A 26,232-nucleotide genomic window follows, 5' to 3' on the forward strand; every position below is an offset into this window, starting at 1 on the left:
CTTCAGCAGAGATATCAGAAAGCATGGAAGGGCAACAACAAATCTGGGGCCACTCTGCAGACCTGCTGCTTCTACAATGAATGGCATGCCATACTTGGCAGGGACCCTACCAGCACCCTGAATGTGATTATGGATGCATTGTTACAACTGGGCGCAGAAACACCTTCAATGCCCAGTGAGGAGGAGGCGGTAGGGGGCACAAAGGCGGATGCAAACCAGACTGCAAGCAAGGAGCTGTTCAAAACTCTGCCGAAATCAAGCCAATCCCACCAGGCAAGAACAGAGGAGTCAGTTGAGGAAGGGGAAGGGAACTTAGCTGAGTGTATGACGTGCGCAACCCTGCATACCGATGGCAGTAGAAGGGACTCGGTCCAGGTGACGCCATTTCAAATCCAGGGTGAACCCATGATCTTCCTCAAGGACAGGCAAGCATACCAACATCTCGGCACACCCACAGGTGTCTGTGTCCTGAAGATACCTGAGGATACCATCGATCGGCCAGGATCGACTCCTCCCTACTGGCACCATGGCAGAAGATCAACGCCTTGAACACCTTCCTGATCCCCCATATCTCATTTGTCCTGAGGGGATCAGCCATGCCGAAGGTACCTCTGAACAAGGCAGACAACACCATCAGGCAGCTAGTGAAGAAGTGGATGTTTCTTCCCCAGAGAGCCAGCAATGAATTGGTGTACATCTCGCACAGGCAGGGCGGTGCCAAGGTCCCTCAAATGGGTGCTCTATGCAACGCTGAAGTGATCACTCATGTCTTCTGCCTTCTGACATGCCTGGACGCCATGGTGAGGAACATTGCAGAAAGTGCCATGCAGGATGTCACCAAGAGGCGAATCACCAGGACCCCCTCCAACTCCAGCCACCTATCTGAGCGGCTCCCTGGAAGGCGAATTTGGAAGAGAGGGGGAAGGCTTCGCTCTGGACTCATGCCCACAATGGTACATGGAAACTGGAAAAGCGTATTGGCTGCCGCTAGACATGGTGCGAGGAATGCCAGGAATGCCACAGGTGAAGAACACGGACCACACAATCATCACTTTGAGAGCCAGAACCATGCTGGAGAGGACCCTGAAGGATGCCATCTGCTGCCAGTATGTGGAAAACCTGAAGCGGAAGTTGGATCAGGGCAAGGCATTTGAGGTGATGTGCTAGTGGGACGCCAGCAGCCAATTCCAATTCCTTCACCCTATTTGCCGACTGGAGGTTCATCCACTGGGCCTTACACAACTGCATTCCACTGAACGGAGCCATCCGCCATGGGAATCGGGACAAGCAATGCAAGAAGCGCGGCTATGCCAACGAGACACTACCCCATGTCCCGTGTACTGCAAGCCCCATTCCAGAGCCTGGCAGCTGCGACATAACGCCATCCACGATCGCCTGGTCAGAGCCATCCCGTCACCCGTAGGGAAGGTTGCTGTGAATGCCGCCAACCCCGGAACCGACAGCCAACTGCAACCGGACATCATCATCACCAACGAGGACTGGAAGAAGATCATCATAGTGGATGTCACAGTGCCCTTTGAGAACAGGACCCCGGCCTTCCATGATACCCGAGCTCAAAAAGTGGAGAAATACGCCCCTCTGGCTGACATCTTGAGAGCTAGGGATTACCAGGTTCAGACACACATGCTGATCGTCAGATCCTTGGGCGCATGGAATCCCAGTAATCAGTGAGTGTTGAGAGAATGAGGAATCGGTCAGCGCTATGCTCGGCTGATGCGGCAACTCATGGTGTCGGACACCATCGGATGGTCGAGGGACATCTAACATAAAACACATCACTGGACATCGGCAATACCAGAGGGATGTGCTAGAGTTCCGCTGAGAAGCACAGTAAGGAAAGTAACTGAAATACTTCCTTGATATATTGTATTTTCTAAATGGACAACCAACCTAATTCTCAGTTACTGAGGGACAATCTTCACTCATTGATAAATTTTGCTTCCCACAACCACATCTCTGTACAACTTTTCATGAGTGATGTCTCCAAATACTTGGATGCTAATATCTAAACTGTATTCTTAAATGTATTCACCTAAATCTGGGTTATTGCTGATTATGTATGATATGTATCTTATGACTTCTAAAAACAAACTTTGTATTTGTGGATAATCTAAGCACTATACCCAGATGTACAGACACTCTTTTCTCAACCTGTGTATTATATAATTTTAACATTAGCTTTAATAAAAAATGTAAATCTATTCCTCACAGGCATGTTTGTTTCCCTATTCATTGTCCAAAACCTCACCTCCCTTTCCCTGCCCTTCTTCCCCATTTTAAAGTGGTGCCCACCCCATCCACATGTTTAGAAAGCAAAGAGAGACTTTGGATTCCTCACTTTACTTTTAAAACCAGCACTGGGAATCCAATTCAAGTTAATGCTTTGGAATTAATATCTAGTACATAGAATCATCGAATTGCCACTTTAATCAACTACTGCATGTTAGGTAATAAATTCAAATGGATTAGTGCAGCAGGCCAAATTCCACAGGCCACACAGATCAGGGTCCTGTGCTCGGTTAGTGGTAGAAGAAAGGTAGAGGTGGTGTTCACTTTGGCTGACTGGGCTAGCAGGGGGCCACAGTTCTCCTCATGCTCAGTACTTTGTTTGAACAGGGATGTCCCTTTTATCCACTTGAACAACCTCAGTGAAACTTTCATGGAGAGACTATGCAATCCTCTCTGGAAGATTTCTAGGGATGGTAGCCTTGTTTCTTCCCCGGGATAGGAGACATCCCCATGCCACTCTGCAATGAATTCGGCTGGCAACAGAGCAATAAACAGGATAGTGGTATATGAGCCAGTGAAGCCTTGGGATGCCAGTAGCAGCTGTGTTCTCTGGGCCTTTGTCATCCTCAGGAGCAAGAGATATCAGCTCAAACCAACCTGCACAGTCCCTATTCTCATACCCCAGGGACACTCAGTATCTAAACCTCCCAAGCAACAGTCTGTCCAAAGACCCCCTCCACAGCAGCCTTTCCAATCCATGGCAACTCCATGGCATTGCTCCATATAGCCCCAAACATAACAGGTGGCAGCACAGAGTGAATCCATACTCCCAGCACGCCATCCAAGCCGGAACTAGGAGAATCATGACTATACCAACACTGACCTGTGACAACTGTAGGATCAGCCAACAAGAACCATGCAGTACGTGTGTTTACCACGAATGAAACATTGTAAAATGTTTTTAATAATGTGACAAAGCTCTGTCCTTGTCTCCGTGGGTCCCGCATTTCCTGGCGGATTTTGCTAGCCTCAGAGGCTCTCTGTGACCCTCCATGTAACCCTTCTCTCTCTAGAGACAAGGGTCACAGTCTACTGAGCCATTTTCATCATAAGCCAGCAAGGGAGGTGAGGAGAAGCTATCCTCCCTTGCACAGTCTCTGTTGTCTCCTAGTCTCAGTGATTAATCAGGGGGGAGGGGGCAAAGGGGGGAGCCTGGGCCCACCCTCTACTCCCGGCTCCAGCCCAGGGACCCTAATAGTATCAGCTATGGTAGCTGACCTTTTAGAAACATGACACATACAATTTTCTGGGCTACAGCAGCCCCACAGCAGCCCCCACTTCCTCAAGCTCCACTTCACCCTTACCTCAGGGCCTCCTTCCTTGTGCCTGATATGGTGTGTACTGCTCAGTCTCTCCAACAGCACAACTTCCTCCCACAGCTCCTGACATGCACACCCACCTGACTAACTGGGAAGCTTTTAACTAGTTTCAGCCATCCCCTGATTGGCTTCAGGTGTCCCAATCAACCTAGCGTTCTCCCTGCCTTCTGGAAAGTTCTTAATTAGCTGCAGGTGTCTTAATTGACCTGGAGCAGCTGCCATTTAACTTATCCTGGTACCAGAGATTTGTTTAGCCTGGAGCTAATATATCTATCTCCCACTACTTTTCTATAGCCATCTGGCCTTGCCCCGTCACAATATGTAAATGTGTATGTTTATTATTTTACTCAGCTTTTATAAATATAGGTCACCCTCTTAACAGTACTGCTTCAATGTTTCTAACTTGTTTATTTGCACTTTAGCTTTGTTTTCTGTTTATTTGCCCCCAATAAAGTTTTATTTTCTGAAACTCAGAGTCCATGTTTTATACCAGCTTACACCAAGCAGACATGCCACATGACAGAATTCACAACGGGAGTCAAGATCCCACCCATATTTAAGGTCTATACACACGAAGGCACAACATTTCCCAAAAGCATCACACAACATTGCTATGGCTGACAGTTATAAAGTTCTTTTAAGGCCTCCCTCAACCTTATGGCTCCACAGTTGGCTTTTCTAATAGTCCTTGTGTCTGGCTGTTCAAATTCAGCAGACAGCTGGTCCGCCTCATGCCGCCCTGCCAGGAGCCTTTACCTCATGATGATATTATATAATGCACAGCATGCTGCAACAATAATAGGAATGCTGAGATCCAATCTAAGCATTAAACATCACCAGTGAGTTTGGAGTCTCCCAAATGCATATCCAACGGTCATCCTGCACCTGCTCAGCCAGGAGTCGAATCTTTCCTTGGTTCTGTCGAGGTGGAAAGTGTAAAGTTTCATGAGTCAGGGGAGCAAGGGATATGCTTGGTCCTGCAGAATCACTATGGGTCTTTCAACATTGCTAGTGCGAATGAATCAGTTGAGGAAGAATGTCCCTGCTTGCAACTTTCTGAACAGTCCTGTGTTCTTCAAGTGTCAGGCACCTTCCCTGACTAGCCCACGTGAACATCAGTGAAGCATTCCTGGTGATCCACCAACACTTGTGTAACCATGCAAAAGTAGCCTTTTCCGTGTACATATTCACTGGCCAGGTGGGATGGTGCCCGAATATGGATGTGTGTGCTGACTGTCATCCCACCATAGTTTAGAAACACCATTGCTGCAAATTTATCTACTTACTATTTCCTGCACATTGCCGAGAGTCACAGGCCTGCATAGCAGGAGACAGTTAATAACCTTGCACATTTGGATGACAACAGCCCCCACAGTGGATAGTCCAAATCTGAACTGATTGCCCACTGCAGCATAGCAATCTGGCATTGTAAGCTTCCCGAGCACCACTGCCACTTGCTGTTGCATAGTCACTGCCAGGGCCGGATTAACCTTTTGTGGGCTCTGGCGCCAACCATCTTTGTGGGCCCCCATGTCGTCATTGTGGGCTCCGAGTGTGGGCCTGGTCCGGCAGGGCCATTGGTGCCCTAGTGTCCCTGGTCCTGAATCTCAGAGACATTTTTCATTTTGATCACACACCTCTGCATGACTATCTGCATTGCCATGCCCAGCTTCCCCAGCCCCCAGGTTTTCTCACTGAGCTGTACCCTTGTGGGTTTACCAGTCTCCACAGTGAGCAGAACTTTCATAATGATCTGGGGAAACTCCCCACAGATTTATCTCCTTCCTCATTCAGACCTTCTATAGCCATGTCTCCAGTACCACCCTATGTCACCAGCCACTGTATGTTGTTCTGGCCTCAGCTCAATAAAGTTTCACAGCCAGCAGATACCCGATCAATTCTGACAAATGCCTCCCTCAGCACCCATCCTGCCATTGGAGCAAGCCGCTTGCAAACATCATTTCCCCAAAGTGAGGACTTAGCCTTTGGGAAGCTGAAGACACCAGCCTTTCTCCTGCTCTCGTCTTGGTCACCACCACCTCTCCCCATGCTTGTTTCTCTTCTACCTTGGATGTGCTCCGTGGTGAGCTGGAGCCGGTTCGCGGGAACCAGTTGTTAAATTTAGAAGCCCTTTTAGCGGGACAACCGGTTCTAAAAGGGCTTCTAAATTTAACAACCGGCCAAAAGTGGCGCCTTAGGCACTGACTCCGTGGGTGCTCCAGCCCCGGAGCACCCACAGAGAAAATTTGGTGGGTGCAGAGCACCCACCGGCAGCTCCCCACCCCACGCCTGGCCCCAGCTCATCTCCACTCGGCCTCCGCCCCTGAACGCGCCGCCCCACCCTGCTTCTCTGCCCCCTCCCCTCCCCCGGCTTCCCGCGAATCAGCTGTTCACGCGGGAAGCTGGGGAGGGCTGAGAAGCAGGCAGCAGCTTCGTGCTCAGGCCCAGGGAGGCGGAGGCGAGCTAGGGCAGGGAGCAATTCCCCTACGCGTCCCCCGGGTTACCTGCTGTTGTGCGGGTGGCCCTCCTCGTGCCCCCCCCCAACCCCAGCTCACCTCCGCTCCGCCTCTGCCCCTGAACGTGCCGCCCCGTTCTGCTTCTCCCCCCCCCCCCCGGCTTCCTGCGAATCAGCTGTTCACGCGGGAAGCCGGGGAGGGCTGAGAAGCACGTGGCGGCTTTGCGCTCAGGCCCAAGGAGGCGGAGGTGAGCTGGGGGGGGGGCACGAGAAGGGCCACCCGCACCGCAGCAGGTAACCCGGGGGGCGCGTAGGGGAATCGCTCCCTGCCCCAGCTCACCTCCGCCTCCCTGGGCCTGAGCGCGAAGCCACCGCCTGCTTCTCAGCCCTCCCTGGCTTCCCGCGTGAACTGCTGATTCGCAGGAAGCCGAGGTGCGGGGGCGGAGAAGCAGAGCGGGACGGCGCGTTCAGGGGAGGAGGCGGAGGCGGAGCGGAGGTGAGGTGAGCTGGGGCCAGGCGGGGAGCTGTCAGTGGGGGCTCTGCACCCACTAAATTTTCCCTGTGGGGGCTCCAGCCCCAGAGCACCCAGGGAGTTGGTGCTTAAGGCGCCACTTTTGATGTGATCAGTGAGGGGAGCGGCCGCTCCCCCTGCTCCCACCCTAGCTATGCTACCCTGCCCCTAGGAGCCAGAGGGTGCTGCTGGATGCTTCCCGGGAGCTGCCCCAGGTAAGCACCGCCGGAACTCCCCACCTCACCCCCCAGCAGGTCCCTCTGGCTATTAGGGGTGGGGTGGGCACACACTACGGTGGCCCACGAGACCCTCCTGCCCGGTTCTGGGGACAGTCAGGGGACAGGGGATGGGGGTAGATGGGGCTGGGATCCCGGGGGGCAGGGATGGGTGGTTAGGGACTATTTAGAAAAGCTGGACGTGCACAAGTCCATGGGGCCGGACGAGTTGCATCCGAGAGTGCTAAAGGAGTTGGTGGATGTGATTGCAGAGCCACTGGCCATTGTCTTTGAAAACTCGTGGTGAATGGGGGAAGTCCCGGATGACTGGAAAAAGGCTAATGTAGTGCCAATCTTTAAAAAAGGGAAGAAGGAGGATCCTGGGAACTACAGGCCAGTCAGCCTCACCTCCGTCCCCGGAAAAATCATGGAGCAGGTCCTCAAAGAATCAATCCTGAAGCACTTACATGAGAGGAAAGTGATCAGGAACAGTCAGCATGGATTCACCAAGGGAAGGTCATGCCTGACTAATCTAATCGCCTTTTATGATGAGATGACTGGTTCTGTGGATGAAGGGAAAGCAGTAGATGTATTGTTTCTTGACTTTAGCAAAGCTTTTGACATGGTCTCCCACAGTATCCTTGTCAGCAAGTTAAGGAAATATGGGCTGGATGAATGCACTATAAGGTGGGCAGAAAGTTGGCTAGATTGTCGGGCTCAACGGGTAGTGATCAATGGCTCCATGTCTAGTTAGCAGCCGGTGTCAAGTGGAGTGCCCCAGGGGTCGGTCCTGGGGCCGGTTTTGTTTAATATCTTCATAAATGATCTGGAGGATGGTGTGGATTGCACTCTCAGCAAATTTGCGGATGATACTAAACTAGGAGGAGTGGGAGATACGCTGGAGGGCAGGGATAGGATACAGAGGGACCTAGACAAATTGGAGGATTGGGCCAAAAGAAATCTGATGAGGTTCAGTAAGGATAAGTGCAGGGTCCTGCACTTAGGACGGAAGAACCCAATGTACCGCTACAGACTAGGGACCGAATGGCTAGGCAGCAGTTCTGCAGAAAAGGACCTAGGGGTGACAGTGGACGAGAAGCTGGATATGAGTCAGCAGTGTGCCCTTGTTGCCAAGAAGGCCAATGGCATTTTGGGATGTATAAGTAGGGGCATAGCGAGCAGATCGAGGGACGTGATTGTTCCCCTCTATTCGGCATTGGTGAGGCCTCATCTAGAGTACTGTGTCCAGTTTTGGGCCCCACACTACAAGAAGGATGTGGATAAATTGGAGAGAGTCCAGCGAAGGGCAACAAAAATTATTAGGGGACTGGAACACATGACTTATGAGGAGAGGCTGAGGGAGCTGGGATTGTTTAGCCTGCAGAAGAGAAGAATGAGGGGGGATTTGATAGCTGCTTTCAACTACCTGAGAGGTGGTTCCAGAGAGGATGGTTCTAGACTGTTCTCAGTGGTAGAAGAGGACAGGACAAGGAGTAATGTTCTCAAGTTGCAGTGGGGGAGGTTTAGGTTGGATATTAGGAAAAACTTTTTCACTAGGAGGATGGTGAAACACTGGAATGCATTACCTAGGGAGGTGGTAGAATCTCCTACCTTAGAAGTTTTTAAGGTCAGGCTTGACAAAGCCCGGGCTGGGATGATTTAATTGGGGATTGGTCCTGCTTTGAGCAGGGGGTTGGACTAGATGACCTCCTGAGGTCCCTTCCAACCCTGATATTCTATGATTCTATGACCCCCTCATGGGGAGAGGAGGGAACCAGTTGTTAAGATTTTGGCAGCTCATCACTGGATGTGCTCCCTAGCCAGCTGGGGCTATTCTCCCCCTGCAAACCTGATCTGCTTCCTCTTTCCCTGCTTCCCTTGACATTCCTTTCCTACAGGTGACCTCTGTTCCTTGAGGTTAACTCCAGTTTCTTTATCCACTCCTAGCTTAATGGCCCCCAGTAGTCACAGAGCCACCTGCAGCTTCTCTGGCTACAGCCATGGGGCCAATTGCCAGAGTCCAGCCTTAGATAGCTGCAGCTGCTAGCAAGGGAGGTGTGGCAATTCCAAGGCTGAGCATGCTTGAACCTTGCAATGGTGGCACTAAGGGTTCTAAATCCTCAGCACTGGCCCTAGGCAGCTGCAGACTCTGGAGTTAGGTGCTTCCCTCCTCTAGGCCAAGGCTTTAAGTACCTGAGATGCCCATCACCTGCAGTGGAGGCCACCAATTCCCACGCACCCCTCAGCTAGCACATAGTTGTGCAGAAAGTGCAGCCTGAATGATTTTGGAGGCTGGAGCACTGGGAGGTTCCCATCCCTGAGCAGCAGCTCTGCAACAAGCTCTCATGGCCCTCTTCCGCTGCGGGACCAGGACCCTGTGAAAACAGTGGAGTTACCCCGTGTATAACCACTTCTGTCCAAAGCCTTTTGAAGTGAGTGGGAGTCTTTTCATTGTCTTTAACGGGCTGCATATGGAAGCAAAGGACCTCATTCTCGACTCTGGGAGCAAAGTGCATTCTATGCTGCACTGATAACAGGAAGGCCTCACGTTACCCGGTGAATAAGCAACACCTCCTATAGCACCGAACTTTTTCTGAGAGGCCTCCTGCCCAATTACTAAATGTAAACCTGCTTCATTTACCAGGGCTAAAAATATCAGGTAGTGTGGTCACAAAAGCAAGGCCCTTCTGAATTCAGTAAAGTGCCCCAGGGGTCGATCCTGGGGCCGGTTTTGTTCAACAGCTTCATTAATGATCTGGATGATGGGATGGATTGCACCCTCAGCAAGTTCGCAGATGACACTAAGTTGGGGGGAAAAGTAGATAACCTGGAGGGGAGGGATAGGATCCAGAGTGACCTAGACAAATTGGAGGATTGGGCCAAAAGAAATCTGATGAGGTTCAACAAGGACAAGTGTCCTTCACTTAGGACGGAAGAATCCCAGGCACCGCTACAGGCTGGGGACCGACTGGCTAAGCGGCAGTTCTGCAGAAAAGGACCTGGGGATTGCAGTGGACGAGAGGCCGGTTATGAGTCAAGAAAGCTAACAGCTTATTGGGCTGCATTAGTAAGAGCACTGCCAGCAGATCAAGGGAAGTGATTATTCCCCGCTATTCGGCACTGGTGAGGCCACATCTGGAGTATTGTGTACAGTTGTGGGCCCCCCAGTACAGAAGGGATGTGGACAAATTGGAGAGAGTCCAACAGAGGGCAACGAAATGATTAGGGGGCTGGGGCACACGACTTTTGAGGAGAGGCTGAGGGAACTGGGCTTATTGAGTCTGAAGAAGAGAAGAGTGAGGGGGGATTTGATAGCAGCCTTCCAGTAGCAGAAGGGAGGTTCCAAAGAGCATGGAGCTAGGCTGTTCTCAGCGGTGGCAGATGACAGAACAAGGAGCAATGGTCTCAAGTTGCAGTGGGGGAGATGTAAGTTGGATATTAGGAAAAACTATTTCACTAGGAGTGCAGTGAAGCACTGGAACGGGTTACCTAAGGAGGTGGTGGAATCTCCATCCGTAGATGTTTTTAAGGCCCGGCTTGTCAAAGCCCTGGCTGGGAAGATTTAGTTGGGGATTGGTTCTGCTTTGAGCAGGAGATTGGACTAGATGACCTCCTGAGGTCTCTTCCAACCCTTATCTTCTATGATTCTGTGATCTAATGTCTGAACTCTGAAAATATCCATTCTCAGTTGCCAGTAGCTTGGGGCAATGCGTGGTGTATATATGCAGACATTCACACACACACACACACACACACACACAGTGTCTATATATGAACCCTTAATTGTACAATCCACTGTTCAGAGGTTTGCTAAAAGCAGAGGTGACTAACAAACTTACCCTGATTGTGTTGCAGAGTTTGGCAGGGGAGGTAAAGACTCGTGTTGCCTTCTGTGGTGCCTGTCCCTGAGAAATCAACTGGATACATGGGTTTCCCCTCCCATTCTGATAGGTCCTTGTCCTGCTGCTGGGACTCCAAGTTGGAGGGCGGGACTAGGCACTTCCAAACCACCTGAGAGCCTGAGCAATAGGGCATAGGGGCTGTTGGCAACAGTGGCTGAACGTCTGGGGAGCAGCAGTAGCTAGGGGAGTGGCCATAGTGAATGTGAACATTGCAGTCTTTGTGCATGTCTGAGTCCTCTGAGAGGTGAGCCAGGGCAGGCTCCGGGCGGCACTTCCGTTTCCTTCTGGGGTGACGGCTTTGTAAGCCATGTTTCTGTAACATTGGGAAAGGCAATGGACCAGTTGTTCCAGCTTGCTTACTGGCCACCCAGCTGAAGTCAGACCCATCTGCAGAAGAGGAGAGGTGCTTTGAGTGGTCAGGTCCCTGATGCACACAGGAGGGCTGTCCTGACAGAGATGCATCCTGGGACATTGGGCTGCTTTCAAGAGGCTGTTTGCAGTGACGAGTTTTCTCAGTCCTCTTTTGTGTCCGAGCACTGTGCACGGCCCCCGAAAACCAGGGCTTATGCTGGCTGGGTTCCTGGCCTGATCTCCCAGACGGACATTCTGGGTCCTTCCTGTAGTGATGGTGCCTGTGGTGGTGATAATGGACATGAGTCAGTATCTGACTCTTGGCTAACGCAGAGCTGCCGGTCTCCTTCAAGTCCAAAGACCTTAGCCTTGGCTCCCCTGGAGACTGCAGCTGCTCCTGGCCATTGTCAGTGGAGCTACAGTACACCCAGGGGTCGTAGTCACTGCTCAGGGAGCTGCGGAAAGTGGAGCAGCTACCATGGATGCCCTGAAGGCTGACGTCTGTGCAATTCAACATAGAATCACTGGAGGAGCCATGACAGGGTCCGGAGCTGGAGTCACTGCCTGGACCATCAGCCAGGTACCCACTGTGCAATGTGAGATAGCTCTCCCCTGAGCCACTGCTGTTCTGCTGCCTCCCATGACTGGTTCCCCGACGAAGAGGGGCAGCATGGTGCTGTCTTGGTACTACCGCCGTCCTGAATCCCAGGCAACGGGTCTGGTGCTGAAGTGGGCAGGTCCTGTGAGAAGATGGCATCTGCCCACATGCTGGAGATTTTCGGTGCTGCTCATTCCCTAGGCCTTGGGCTAGAGAGGGCTGATGGCTGCATGTGGCCATGGAGCCCACTGGCCTGTATGGCATATAGTGCATGGTGGTTAAATCCAACTGGGAGAGCTCTGGGGAATGGAAGAAGGGGTTGCCATGGGGGAGCTGCGAAGCAAAGTTTCTGAGCCGCCCCTGGGGGTGGGCCTCTGGGAGGCGATACAGGGCGTGTCCTGGGTGTTGCCGGAAGAGGTGAAGCCGCTGCCCGGGTTCCAGATCCTGGGGATTCTGCCTCAAATGCGCAGGCTGGGCAAAGGCAGCCCCCTCTAGAGAGACAGAAAGGGCATATCCACTACACGTCTGCATCCCATCCCACAGTTACCTGGCAACCCCTCCCCAGAACCCCGCCCAGACACCCAACGCCTGGCAACCCCTCCCCAGGGTAGCACCCCACGCACCCAGTGCCTGGCAACCCCTCCCCAGAACCCCTCCCACTCTCCCACCTGCCCTGACCCACCTCTCTTCTGTGCCTGATACCCAAATATTCCTTGTCCCTCCCAGCACAGGGGGACCCTTTTACTGCTTCTCGTACAGCCTGGTGAGCCTTCCCCTAAACCACACCCCCCCAACACCCACCCACACATACACACCACACCTTCCCTACACACACCACAAACCCCACACATATAACACCACCCCCAACACACCACAAATCCCTTCCCTTCCACACACCCAAATATCCACACACACACACCATGCCCTCCCCACACACACCCAAACACCCACCCCTGCACACACACCACACCCGCCCCTCCACAGCACAATGGCCCCATGCACATAACAACTCCCCCCCACATAACACCCCACCACCCATCACAAACCTCCTCCCCCCACACACATCCAGACACTCCACCCCCGCACACAGCACCCACCCCCATACACACCACACCTTCCCCCGGCACACAACCCCCCTTCTCCCACACACATAACATCACACACGCTCCAGACACTCACCTACACACACACCAGACCCTCCCCGCCACAAAGACAGCACAAATACCCATCCTCCCACATCAAACCCACCCATACACCACAAACACCCTTTCCCCCACACCACACCCACACCACAAACACCCCCCCACACATACCACACTCCCCTCCCCCCATCCACACACACTCCTGCTGGGAGGTGCTTTTGATGGGCGATTTGGCCCCTGCTGGAGCCCTACCAATGATATTGAACATGCAGAGCGGGCAGGTGTGGTGCTGCTGTAGCCAGGGGTCGACACACTCTCTGTGGAACTCATGGGAACAGGAAATAATCCGCAGCTCCTAGACAGAGACAGAGGGGAGGTTTGAGTGGACAGAGCAAGGTCTCTGGAGGGAGCTGGATGTGGGTGGGGAGGCGTCTCTCTCCCTGCCCCCTGGATCAGCCCTGATCCCACACTCCGGGCACTTCCCAATGCACAAAACAAGACCACCAAAGAATCTCTAATGCTGCGAGCTGGCTCTGAGCATACCAGCCCATGCCTCTGCAGTGTCCAAACTCTGGGGTCCGAGTGGGGCAACACATTGCAAAGCCCTCTGGAGGAATGCCCTGTCAGCAGCCCTCTGACACCGAGGGCTCCAACAAAGGCCCCAGTTCTGAGTGCAACTGGTGCAGTACCCTTTGGGGAGAGGCATTGCTCAGAGAACCAGGCCTCAACCCATTAGAGCTTTCCCTATACCCCCAACTCTCCGTGCAAATGTCTTGGCAGCCAGGCCAGGCCATGGAGCTCTGGAGTCACCTGGTCCTGGAAAGATACAACTGATTCATAGTTTCCAAGGCCAGAAGGGACCATTGAGATCATCTCGTCTCACCCCTCCATAACACAGGCCAGAGACTGCCCTACAGTAATTCCTAGAGCAGATCTTAGAGAAAAACATCCCATCTTGATATAAAAATCATCAGTGATGGAGAATCCACCACAACTCTGGGTAAGTTGTTCCAATGGTTCATTGCTCTCACTGTTAAAAATGCATGCCTAATTTCCAGTCTGAATTTGTCTAGCTTCAGCTCCCGGCCATTGAATGGTGTAAGACTTTCTCTGTTAGCGTGAAGAGCCCCATATCAAATATTTGTTCCCTGTGATCAAGTCACCCCTTAACCTTCACGGTGTTAACTGACTGCCAGCAGGGGAGCCACGCTCTGTGCCAGCGTCATGTCTGAAGGATCCCAATGGCAGCGTGTCACAGTAATCTGGTCTGGAGGTGACAAAGGCTGGAATACCTGGACAGCAGCCAGGTTCACACACCCAGCGAGAGGATCCCACTTGTCTTGACAGGTGCTGACAGGGAAAAATGCTCTTGGTGTTAGGCATCACCTCAGCATCCCGGAGCAGCCTAGGCCAGACCCCCAAAGGACCAAGGCCCAGATTCTCAAAGAGATTTAGGCACCTAATTCCTGATTTCAATGGGAGTTGGGTGCCTAAATCTCTGTGAGGCTCTGGGTTTAAAGCGCTCACAGGCCCCTGCTCCCATGCTGGTACAGTAGGCAGCAATACTGAGCTTGGGCAGGCTTGCTCCAAAGCACAGGGCCAGGAAATGCCCTGCCCCACAAAGCACACTGCTCCTTTTGCCATTTACAGAGAGCCCTGAACAGCTGTGCAGCACCCCCCTCCCAACAGCACCTCTGCCCAGAGAGTTCAGAGCCGTGATTGGCCATACTCGCTATCCGGCTTCCAGCCTACGCATACAGCCGCTCCAGCGTGAGCTTGTCCTACCTGGCCCTCACTGAACTCCTCCAGACAGATAGCACAGATGGGGGCTGAGCTGCAGCTGCTGGCCGAATCCCTTAGGGCATCCTGTTGGCACCGGGCCTGGTACTTCCGGATGGCCAGCTGGCTGATCGCCTGCATGGTCTGCTGCTGCAAGGAGTCCTGGGAGAAAGGAAAAGAGTGCTAGACTGAACAAGTGGCAGAGTGAAGAGAGGACTGGCCCCTCCTGCATAGTTAGGACAGAGAGCCAAATGTTCCACCAAATTGCCAGATGTGAAAGCAAGGGCTCTCCTTTCACCAGCCACACTGCAGCCTGCAGCACCAGATCTCTGCACCCTACCTGGCAATAAAGGCAGCTGATACAGACAAATGGACCTGGCAGCTGTTCAAGGCAAACCGTGAGGCAGCATGACCTAGTTGTTAGAGCAGGGCACTGGCCTTCAGGAGACCTGGCTTCTATTCCCAACTCTCCCCTGATTCAGGTTGTGATCTGGGCCTAACCCTCCAAACACTCCCACTAATTCTGAGTGCCTGATGCCACGCACCCATTGTCTCTGGTTGGGCACCCAACATGAGATTGAAAATTCAGGCTTTAGCCTTTCTGGGACTCAGCCTTATAATGGGGACAATGCTACTCATCTTTGGGAAGGGGTTTGAAGTCTGCAGATGAAAGGCCCTATGTCAGTGAGTGTACCATTACAATTAATGTACTGATGAAAATGGGTTCTTAAAACACATAAGAATAAATACAGTGTCCACAGTTTCCACCCGCTGCAATAAAACAGTGAGGACTCTTAACCCTCACACATAAAGGCCTAAACTGATCACCTGCTGATGCAAGAAGGAATTTGCCCCATGGCAAATTAGGGGTAATCTGAGATTTTACAAACTAGGCATTGAACCCCGAACTAGAGGAGTCTGTGGTGACTCTTCTGTGAGCCAGGAAAACCGAATGATGCTTTGTCCTCCCTGTTGAGTACAAGTATCAGGGGCTATTGGCCCCTTACTGAAATGTAGTGGTTTTTTGGTTGGCCCCCTCCAAGGGGAAAGGGGAAGGGCTGAAGAGGAGTCAGGATCCTGGGACTGACGGGTCCCTAGAGCCAATGGGGAGAGGCCAGCACTCCAAGTCAGCTAGATGGTCAGGGCGAGCAAGCCAATGAGGGAGTTGAGAGCCCAGGGCCCTTGTTCCCTGTGAGCTGGAGCTGCCAGGGCAGAGCTGAGAGAGTGCAACAGCCGAAGAGCAGAGCTAGGGAGCCAGAGCTGCAGCCCAGAGTCAGAGCATCAGCCGGAGCGAAGAAGCCCCAGAGCAAGTGGTGGGGTGGGTCTCCCACCATCACAGCAGGGTCTGGTGCATCAGTCTACGCCCTAGGGAGAGAACAAGATACAGGCCCCTTCCAAAAGTCTATCGGGAGGCCATTGAAAACTGGAGCCAGAGGGGGACATGGCCGGTTGGGAGGCCATTGAGCACCTGAGACAGAGTTGGTTCGGAGGGCACTAAGTGCCAGACCTAGAGAGGGACGTGGCCTGAGGGGAGGTCGAAGCAAAGGCACAGAATGGGTTCTGTCACACAGAGTCCATTCCCATCTGGGGGCAGTGCCATGCCAGTAGCGTCAGAGCAGCAGGTCCAGGTCCAGGAAGAAGACACCAGGCTCATAAATTTGTTGCACTTTAGAGGCTGCTGCACTGAAATGTACCCAAACCAGTTCCTCACCATGGGGACACTGTGAAGGGCTCTTCAATGCCCAAAGGAACAGTTTTGGGTGCACAGATGTTTAAGTGAATTGCAGGGTTTACAGGTTAAAAGGGTAACACGTGAGGTAGGTGTGTCCTGGACTAGGGGCGCCTCGTCCCTGCTTAGAGTTGCCCATGGAGAGACTGAGGTAAACACCCAGAAACCCCTGGTCTCAGTCTTCCCTGTGTGATGCAAGTCCTGTTCACGCAGGGCCAGGAGGGAAGTGCAGGTGGGCAGAACTGGGGTGAAGTGAATCAGAGCAGGGACTCAGATCCTTTCGTCACTCGGATCAGCCATGGTAGTGTGAACACAGAGAAACTCCCCTACTATGGTCGGACAAATGCCCTACTTACACAAGGATGATGAACAGTAAAGATTCAGACAAGTAGCTTTTGAGACGTGACTTGGAAAAAACAGGACTCCATTTGGGTGCAGGGGTCCCTCTGGGCGCACCCCGATGCAGAATTGATGATTATGGCTGTGAATATCTTAACTATGAAAAGATCATCTCACTTAGACAGCCTGGGGATGGACTATCACAAAAATCTGTGCCACAAAGCAAAAACCTGCCTGTGATGATGTAACTATAGATTATTTCATAAAACATATGTACAAGGGGCAGATTTACGGTTGCATGCAAAACTTTATTTTTAGCAGTCCCTAACTCTTGAGTGCTTGACTTTGCAATGTTCAAAACATTTTAACATAATTTTTGCATGGAATTTTCTAATTTGTTTGTTTGTTTGTTTAGAAAACTGAAAAAGTAAAGACTTCCTTCATCAGCAACTGTAATGACCTCCCACATGGGTCATCAGGGGATTTTGAACTCAGAAACTCCAGATCCGTAGCTCAGCACACTACTTTCCCATTTGAGTTAAAAGGGTTTCCAGTAGTTATGCACCAGCCACCAAAGCAGGTCACAACACACACTTTGCTTGTGGGTTGCCCAACTATTCAATGAGCAGCAGTAGAACGCTAGGAAGCAGGACTCCTGATTTCTGTTGCTGGCTATGGGAGAGAAACGTGGTCTCAACTGGCTTTGTAAAGGTATGCAGGAGCAATCTCATTTTACTGATCAGCCAGCCTCACATACAACTCTACTCTGAGTGGCACTGTGATGTTGGGGCTATCACAATAAAACCTGGGCTCCATTCCTTGGTCTGTAAGTGGTGGTGGTGTGCAACACATCAGCTACCTTGTTTATAAAAGGGGCAAAGATATTTTTCTGTCTCCTAGGGTAGGGGTACAGAATGGCTATAAGTGCAAAGAATTAATGGCACTAGAATTACTAATGCCAGTTGCTGGAAGAGAAGAGACTAGCACTCATAGGGTCTTGGCTGCCTGCAGCTTCCCTTTGTAAGAAGGAGGAGAATCTGTTTTTCCCAAGCCCCATCTGGAGCACTAGCTATGGACCTGGCACGTCTTATAGGAGATTGAGTGGGGCATGGCGCAGGCTCAGTGCAAAAATTTTAACATTGTTTTTATGGAAAACAGCTGCACCGTTCCCATTCCAACTTTCACACAGAGCCCAGACATGAGAATTTCTGCCTGAGCTGGCTGTTGAGCTAGCCCTGAGGCTAGGCATCGCTGCTGCTCCACTTGCAGTAATCAAATAATACCCCAAATCTCCACTCCTCTGGGACTTACCTTTCTGGGGACTGAGCTTTCCCTTCGTTTGCTTATCTTTGCTGCTCTGTGTCATTTCACTAGAAGACAGGGAAGCTTATCTTTCTATTGAGTCGGAAAAAACTGGTTCTGTCAGAAATGGAGAAGTGCTGAATCTCAGGGCAAGAGCGTGCAGTGTTCTTTGTTCTTTCCATTTTCTAGTGGATTACATGAAAATGTAGCTGTTTTTATCTGAATTGTGGTCTTGGCCAAGAAAGTGACTCAGGACTTTGGGTGCCCAAGCTCAGATGCCTTAAACAGGCCTGGGTTACAGAGGTGGCTGCTTAGCCCACACTGAAATCCAGGCCCCTTTCAAGTGTCTCTAGTCACATGTCACTTCTGGATCTCTTGACCAACAAGGTATTCAGGAAATGGGCTCTCAGGAGTGACTTTGTTATCCTGTAGAAAAAGGAGGGTTTCCAAATTTGGAAATATTTCTGTACTTGGAAGGTCTTTATGTAATGTACTGGTTTTCCACTAAATTATTTTAACCTCTCTAATGTTAGAACAGGCCAGTGACTTCCACTGGCACCGAAGACAGGGGTTAGTTAGTGAGCTGGGGAAATCAGGGTGCTTTGCCAACATTTGTGTGTAAATGGCACCTGCTCTGGAGAGCTGGTTGGGAAGTTGCTGCAGTGCACAGGTACAGCAATGTCTGGGGTGAGCGCAAACCGCATATGGCACAACTGGTTCCCAAAACCCAGGGCTGGAGTGTGGCTGCACTGAATCACTGCAGGAACCCAGAGTGCTTGCATCATTGGGCTGCAGGCTTGTCCCTGCAATGGGACACTCGCCTTGTGTAGATAGGTCTCCTCTTTCTCAAACACACACACACTTTCTCTCACTCTTGTCTCTGGCCCATCACACCCTTTCTTAGACTAGTTGTGTGTAGAAGGAGCCCCCATTGCTTCCCTTTTCCTTGTAGAACCGCCTGGTTCTGAGCAGTCTCCATACATTTGGATGATTTAGTTGGTGCTGGTCCTGCTTTGAGCAGGGGGTTGAACTAGATGACCTCCTGAGGTCTCTTCCAACCCTAATCTATGATTCTATGATTCTTACCTGAGTCCTGTTCCAGTGACACTTGGTGCGAACAACAAAAATCAGAATGATCACGATGACAGTGCTCAGCACTGTGAGAAGAATCCACACATCATAGTCTGGCTGTTGGAGAGAGACAGAAGATCCGTTACCCTGGTGTTTGTGCCTGGTAGGAATGAGACCAGGCCAGGCTCCTGATCTCTTCATGATTGTTACCCTTCAGAAATATGAGAAGTGCCCAGCCAGACCCACCCTCTTTGCTCTTCACAAGAAAAAGAAAACTGGTCTGAGGTCCTCTCTGCAAATCTCAGCCAGCCCCTCTCAGTGTCTCAGCTCACTACGCTTTGTTCTGCAGAGCAAAGGACCTTGGACTGGTACCAAATAAAGAGACAAGAGGAAGAAGGGTTCCATCTGGCTCTTGCAGAGGGCCAGGATGTCACCTCCCATAGAAGGGAGGCTCGGCTTTGCTTCAGTGCTGAGAAGATTGACTTGGAGTGGAAAGGAGAAGGCAGGTATGACATGTTCCTCACCCATGCTGGCTGCTGTTTAACCTCAATCTTCACATGTGCTTCTCGATTCTTGTTCACAACGCCCATCAGAAGCTCAGCGTCATGGCCCCGGATCAGAACCACAGGCTGACTCAGGCCCCTGGGTTTCCTCAGCTGCAAAGAAACAAGCTTGGTCATGAGATGGCCCGGAGCACAGCCTGAGACGTGGGTGTGATGGAGATTTATCAAAACTCACGATCAAATAAGCTGTGGGGGGATGAGGACTGCTGGCCAGGACAAGTGCTACAGTCGCTGCCCAGAACCCGTGACATGGTATATTTATTATTGCCACTCTGCTCCTCGGTCTGCACCAGATGGAAGCACCTCATCCCCCAACACCCTGGCTCCTGCCCACCTCTCTGCTCTTGTCTCTACTGCTCCCCTGGCTGCCCCTTTCCTGTCCTTATCCCTCCCTCAGCTACAGACACTGCTTGACCATGTCTCTTGCTTTCCTCTTTCAACCCCCTTGCCCAAAACCAATAGGCTTCACCTCAGAGAGATGATGATGCTTCATAACCCTTGCAACAAAATAATAAACACCCTGGTGTGTCTCACTGCCTTTACCCCTGCCTCCTGCATCCTACATTATCTGTCTCAGTTGTAAGCTGTTTGGTGCAGGGCCTTTGTCTTTATCTGTACCTGCTAGTAAAGTGCCTAGCACAATGCTGGACCTAAGGAATGAGTGAATGAATCAACTATGAAAATAATGGGGCCAGTGCCCATGATCAGTGCCACATTCCTTCTTGTGTACAGTGATATTGAAGCACTAATCCGGGCACAGTCTCTCTAGCCCAAATCTGAGCTTTTTCCTCAAATTCACCTACATTCGATTGGTATTATATTCTGTTTAGTCATTATTTGACATGTGTTTTCCATACCTAACACTGCCTGCCTAACACCCATTTCAGCAAAAGCCAGGACTGCTTCCTCCCATGAAACGAATGAGGCTGGTCTCAGAATGCAATGTACTTTAATGGGTTACATCCTGACACAATGGAAGTGGGAGAGCGTCTCGTGTTCTTCTCACTAAAGCAAAGTCTCTTGTACCCAACAGTGACATTATTTTATACTCACTTCCTGTGAATCTAGCACCACAGGAAGTGGAGCCTACTCATACCTGTAGCCTGCATTTCTCATTCTGCTTAGCCCAGTGACATTTTGACTATAGGCCAAACACTAGCAAGCAGCATTGACCACCCACTTACACAACAATAATAGCTACTCCATACAGGTCTGAGACTTGCTTCATTCCATTATTCTGTCACATGGGGTGGGAGGAAGCAGTTCCCTTTGTGTGAGACCACAGACTCATCGACTTTAAGGTCAGAAGGGACCATTATGATCGTCTAGTCTGACCTCCTGCACAACGCAGGCCACAGAATCTCACCCACCCACTCCTGTAACAAACCCCTGACCTATGTCTGAGCTATTGAAGTCCTCAAATCATGATTTAAAGACTTCGAGATGCAGAGAATTCTCCAGCAAATGACCCCATGCCCCATGCTGCAGAGGAAGGTGGAAAACCCCCAGGGCCTCTTCCAATCTGCCCTGGAGGAAAATTCCTTCCCGACCCCAAAATTGGCGATCCACTAAACCCTGAGCATGTGGGCAAGACTCAGCAGCCAGACACCCAGGAAAGAATTCTCTGTAGTAACTCAGATCTCACCCCATCTAACATCCCATCACAAGCCATTGGGCATATTTACCGCTAATAGTCAAAGATCAATTAATTGCCAAAATTAGGCTATCCCATCATCCCATCCCTTCCATAAACTTATCAAGCTTAGTCTTGAAGCCAGATATGTCTTTTGCCTCCACTGCTACACTTGACGGCTGTGCCAGAACTTCACTCCTCTGATGGTTAGAAATCTTCGTCTAATTTCAAGTCTAAACTTCCTGGTGGCCAGTTTATATCCATTTGTTCTTGGGTCCACATTGGTACTGAGCTTAAATAATTCCTCTCCCTCTCCGGTATTTATCCCTCTGATATATTTATAGAGAGCAATCATATCTCCCCTCAGCCTTCTTTTGGTTAGGCTAAACAAGCGAAGCTCTTTGAGTCTCCTTTCATGAGACAAGTTTTCCATTCCTCGGATCATCCTAGTAGCCCTTCTCTGTACCTGTTCCAGTTTGAATTCATCCTTCTTAAACATGGGAGACCAGAACTGCACACAATATTCCAGCTGAGGTCTCACCTCCTTATCTCTACTGGAAATACCTCGCCTGATGCATCCCAAGACCACATTAGCTTTTTTCACAGCCATATCACATTGGCGGTTCATAGTCATCCTGTGATCAACCAATACTCCAAGGTCCTTCTCCTCCTCCGTTACTTCCAAGTGATGCGTTCCCAGTTTATAACAGAAATTCCTGTTATTAATCCCTAAATGCATGACCTTGCACTTTTCACTATTAAATTTCATCCTATTACTATTACTCCAGTTTACAAGGTCATCCAGATCTTCCTGTATGATATCCCAGTCCTTCTCTTTATTGGAAATACCTCCCAGCTGTGTCTCATCCACAAACTTTATTAGCACATTCCCTCTTTTTGTGCCAAGCTCAGTAATAAAAAGATTAAATAAGATTGGTCCCCAAACCGATCCCTGAGGAACTCCACTAGTAACCGCCTTCCAGTCTGACAGTTCACCTTTCAGTATGACCCGCTGTAGTCTCCCCTTTAACCAGTTCCTTATCCACCTTTCAATTTTCATATTGACCCCCATCTTTTCCAATTTAACTAATAATTCCCCATGTGGCACCGTATCAAATGCCTTACTGAAATCTAGGTAAATTAGATCCACTGCATTTCCTTTGTCTAAAAAATCTGTTACCTTCTCAAAGAAGGAGATCAGGTTGGTTTGGCACGATCTACCTTTTGTAAAACCATGTTGTATTTTGTCCTAGTTACCATGGTCCTCAATATCCTTAACTACTTTCTCCTTCAAAATATTTTCCAAGACCTTGCATAATACAGATGTTAAACTAATAGGCCTGTAGTTACCCGGATCACTTTTTTTTCCTTTCTTAAAAATAGGAACTATGTTAGCAGTTCTCCAGTTTATCACCAACACAGTTTATCACCGGTAGAGAAAAGAGCTGTCGAACTTTGAGCTCTTCGTCTCACAGCTGGAGTTCAGAAGTCTACTTGGATGAATTCTGAAGAGCAGCAATCTTTCCTGAGACTGGATTGTCCCACACCCTCCCACCATCCTTCACCAACAGCTTTCTCCAGATGTCTCCCTACCAACCATGCTCTTTCTCTAAATACCTGATGTACCTCCTTGTGCCCTGACTCTCTCTAGGGACCAGATGTCCCCCCTCATTTGTCCTTAGGGCAGTGGTGTCCAATAGAAATTCGATGCTAGCCACACTGCTAGCCACATTTGTGGTTTTGAATTTTTATTATTAGCCACATTATAAAAAAGCCACATTAAGCCACATTATAAAAAAGCCACATGCATTAGCCACAGTTCAATAGCCTATTAGCCACATGTGGCTAGTGGCGAACGTATTGGACACCACTGCCTTCGGAAATAGATGTTCCTCAGTGACCCTGTGTAAAGGCAGTGTTCTAGATGTTTTACCAGTTGTGATAGTCTATATGGTTCCCTCATGGGTAATGGTTCAGCTGCTAGCGTTAGGACTCTGGAGGGACTGCCCTTGGCAAACTCAATGCCTGAACAGTAACGGTTTTGTCTGCACAAAGCGGGTATTATGGGCATAAATACCTGCTTGAACATCTAGTTGTGGGATGTAGCTACCCCATTAGGGAAAGCCTTTGTGCAAACTGAGCTCTCTGTGTTTTGGATGAGCTGGGGAAAGGTCTTTGTTCTATGGGAGGTGTACTGAATGGAGGAGCCAATCTGCACTATCACCCCTTGCCTCAACCCCAGCTCTGTCCCTCCATTTCTGCAGTTCCTGGCTCGTATGGAGAAGGGGGAGCATGGACCAGAGCTATGTGTATTTCAGGACAGGATGGTACCACTGAAGTTTTCCTGAAGGTATCAATAGGGTTGTACCTGGTCAGCAGCGCTTTCATCATCCGTGATGTCGAAGAGGATGGCACGAGCCCCCCGCTCCCCTGCTAGCTTCGCCTGTCCAAAAAAACAGACCAAAGAACTTGATTGGATACTTCATGCTGCACTTATGTGTTTTGCAAGGCTCACTAGTCTAGCAGCAAACGCACAACAAGATCCAGAGGTTAGAAGCTGGAGTCAGCAAAGTCTAGCTAGAAACAAGACATGATATTTTAACAATGAAGCAATGACCCGTTGGAGTAGCTTCCCAGGCGTGGAGGAGTCTCCATCACTTGGAGCCTTTAGATTGACTGTCTCTAAAAGATCCACTCCAGCTGGCGCACAAGTGAGGGTCCAATGCAGGGCGTGCTGGGTGACAGTCTCTGGCCTGTGCCATGCAGGAGGTCTGAATGGACAATCAGCGGCCTTCACATCTATGATTGTTACCGCAGGAGACTTTGTACAGTGTGTGCCTCCAGCATGATCTTTCAGAGCATTTGTCTACACTGCAGCTTTGCGTGTGCTTCCCAGCCTGGGCAGATGGACGCATGCTAGCTCTGCTTAAGGTAGTACGCTAAAAATAGCAGTGTAGCTGGCCTTGCAGGGATGGCAGCTTGGGTTAGCTGTCTGGGGATCCAGGCAAGTTTGTCCCCTGGCAGCTAGCCTAAGCTGTCGCCTATGCTACCCTCAGCTACACTGATATTTTTAGCATGTTAGTTCCAGCAGAGCTAGCATGTGTCTGTCTACCTGCACTGGGAAGCACACTCCCAGCTGCAGTGCAGACACACCCAGGGTTACATATACCCCAGTTATTTCCTAGGTCTCCTTCGTGCCCATTCACATGTTTGCATCCACACACAAATGTACCATTACACTAGAGTGCACAGTGTCCAATGCACACACAATTACACACCCATAAACACACTCACTCAGACATCATCACAGCACGTGTGCAAACACGGGAAACACACATGTACATGTACCCAGACATTGTCATGTTCACTTATCCATGCGCACACTCCTGCTCTCATACGTATAACCGGACTCACGTGACACCCACTCACTTACACACATACACAGCCATGCCCGTGTCTGTACACATGCACACACACACACATGACTACAGCTACACTTACACACACGTCTGCATGCACAGACACACGTTTCCTTGCACACTGAGGCTCATCACACACACACACAAACGCAGAGTTCATCATTTCTTCTGATGCTTTCAGTCCACCACACACACCCCCTCAGTGGTGAGCTGGGTTTGCATCCTGCAGGCTTACATGGTGCAGATATAGTGATAGGATGTGAATTCACTTGCTTTCCCCTCTTCCATATAGAAAGTCTCATTTATCCCACAAAACGAAGGGGGAACTGGATCAAGCATCAGGATTATTGCAAATGAAAAGATCAATGGGGCGTTTCAGCTTCCAAAGAGTCAAAAGAAGGGAGGCAGGATGGTGCAGTGGTTAGGGCACTAGCCCAGGACCTGGGTTCAAGTTCCGACTCTGCCATACAGTCCATGTGTGGCCTTGGGCAAATCACCTAGCTGCTCTGTGCCTAGCTGTGCCATAGGGTAACAGCTTTGCCCTGCTCCCAGGAGCCATCTGGATACACTCATTAAAGCTGGTGAAGCACTCATGTACTATGGTGATGGGGGCCATACCCTGAACAGGAGAAAGAGAAGAAAAGAGATTGTCAGACACCCCCACCTCCTGGCTGTCTGCCCTGCCTGCTGTGCCTGAGAGGGTAACAGGTGAGGTGGAGGAATAGGGAACTGACCTACCACCTGAGAGAGCAGGCAGGAAAGCACCAGCAAGGGCTCCATCTAAGAGAGCGAGGGGAGAGTGTGGCAATGAGCATGAGTAAGGAGAGCAGCAAGACCCCACCGGGGAGTGATGTCCATAAGGCAGAGTGAAGGCTGCTTTGGACTAGCCAGTGGGCTCTGTTACAGACGTGCATTTCATTGAGAGCTCTTCAGGGTCCCCTCCCTGCATTTCCAGGCAGCTACCTAGGGAGGTGGTGGAATCTCCTTCCTTAGATATTTTTAAGGTCAGGCTTGACAAAGCCCTGGCTGGGATGATTTAGTTGGGGACTGGTCCTGCTTTGAGCAGGGGGTTGGACTAGATGACCTCCTGAGGTCCCTGCCAACCCTGATATTCTAAGATTCTATGATTCTAAGAGGTGTTTTAAATGGCCCCACTCTCTGGTACATTTGAACTGGAATGTTTCATAACAACTGTAACTCAACTTTCACAGTAATTCTGGCTGTTTGTAGCTGGATATAATGTCTCACTCAACCTACATGGAGAGCTCATTCCAATTCACGCTTTCCAGCAAATCTCAAAGAGGCTGAAGGATCAAGCTAGAAAGCAGGGAGATGGAGTGCGCAGCATTATTTAAACATCAGTGGGAAAGGTGCTGAGGTTTCAGTGACTCCCTCTTATGTATCCAGGGCTTCAACGTACATTTGGCACTGCCAAATAGAAACCGCTGGAGTGGAAGGAGGGGGCCCCTGCCTTTGGAGCCCAGTACGTGCCTCACAGTCACAAAGCATCTGAGTGTCATCTCCTGGGACACAGCTGGAGAAACAGAGGGGCTGCTGCTGGTGTGCTTTTATGGGAAATTATGTGCAAGGGATA

At 50.5% G+C, this 26,232-nt stretch overlaps 1 protein-coding gene across 1 annotated transcript in view; it reads right to left on the reverse strand.

Annotated features, from left to right (window-relative positions):
• RNF43 (ring finger protein 43) overlaps positions 1 to 26,232 on the reverse strand; it is a 127,718-nt gene that overhangs the window by 14,858 nt on the left and 86,628 nt on the right. Inside the window, exons 3-8 of the mRNA XM_084650967.1 lie at positions 23,588 to 23,662; positions 19,548 to 19,679; positions 19,039 to 19,140; positions 14,589 to 14,744; positions 13,056 to 13,158; positions 10,650 to 12,152 (exon numbers count right to left, since the gene is read on the reverse strand). Coding sequence (XP_084507093.1) covers positions 10,650 to 12,152; positions 13,056 to 13,158; positions 14,589 to 14,744; positions 19,039 to 19,140; positions 19,548 to 19,679; positions 23,588 to 23,662 — 2,071 coding nt within the window. The remainder of the gene's footprint in view (positions 1 to 10,649; positions 12,153 to 13,055; positions 13,159 to 14,588; positions 14,745 to 19,038; positions 19,141 to 19,547; positions 19,680 to 23,587; positions 23,663 to 26,232) is intronic.

The sequence above is a fragment of the Lepidochelys olivacea genome, assembly GCF_965140295.1.
Source record: "Lepidochelys olivacea isolate rLepOli2 genome assembly, chromosome: 17".
Lineage (NCBI taxonomy): Eukaryota > Metazoa > Chordata > Testudines > Cheloniidae > Lepidochelys > Lepidochelys olivacea.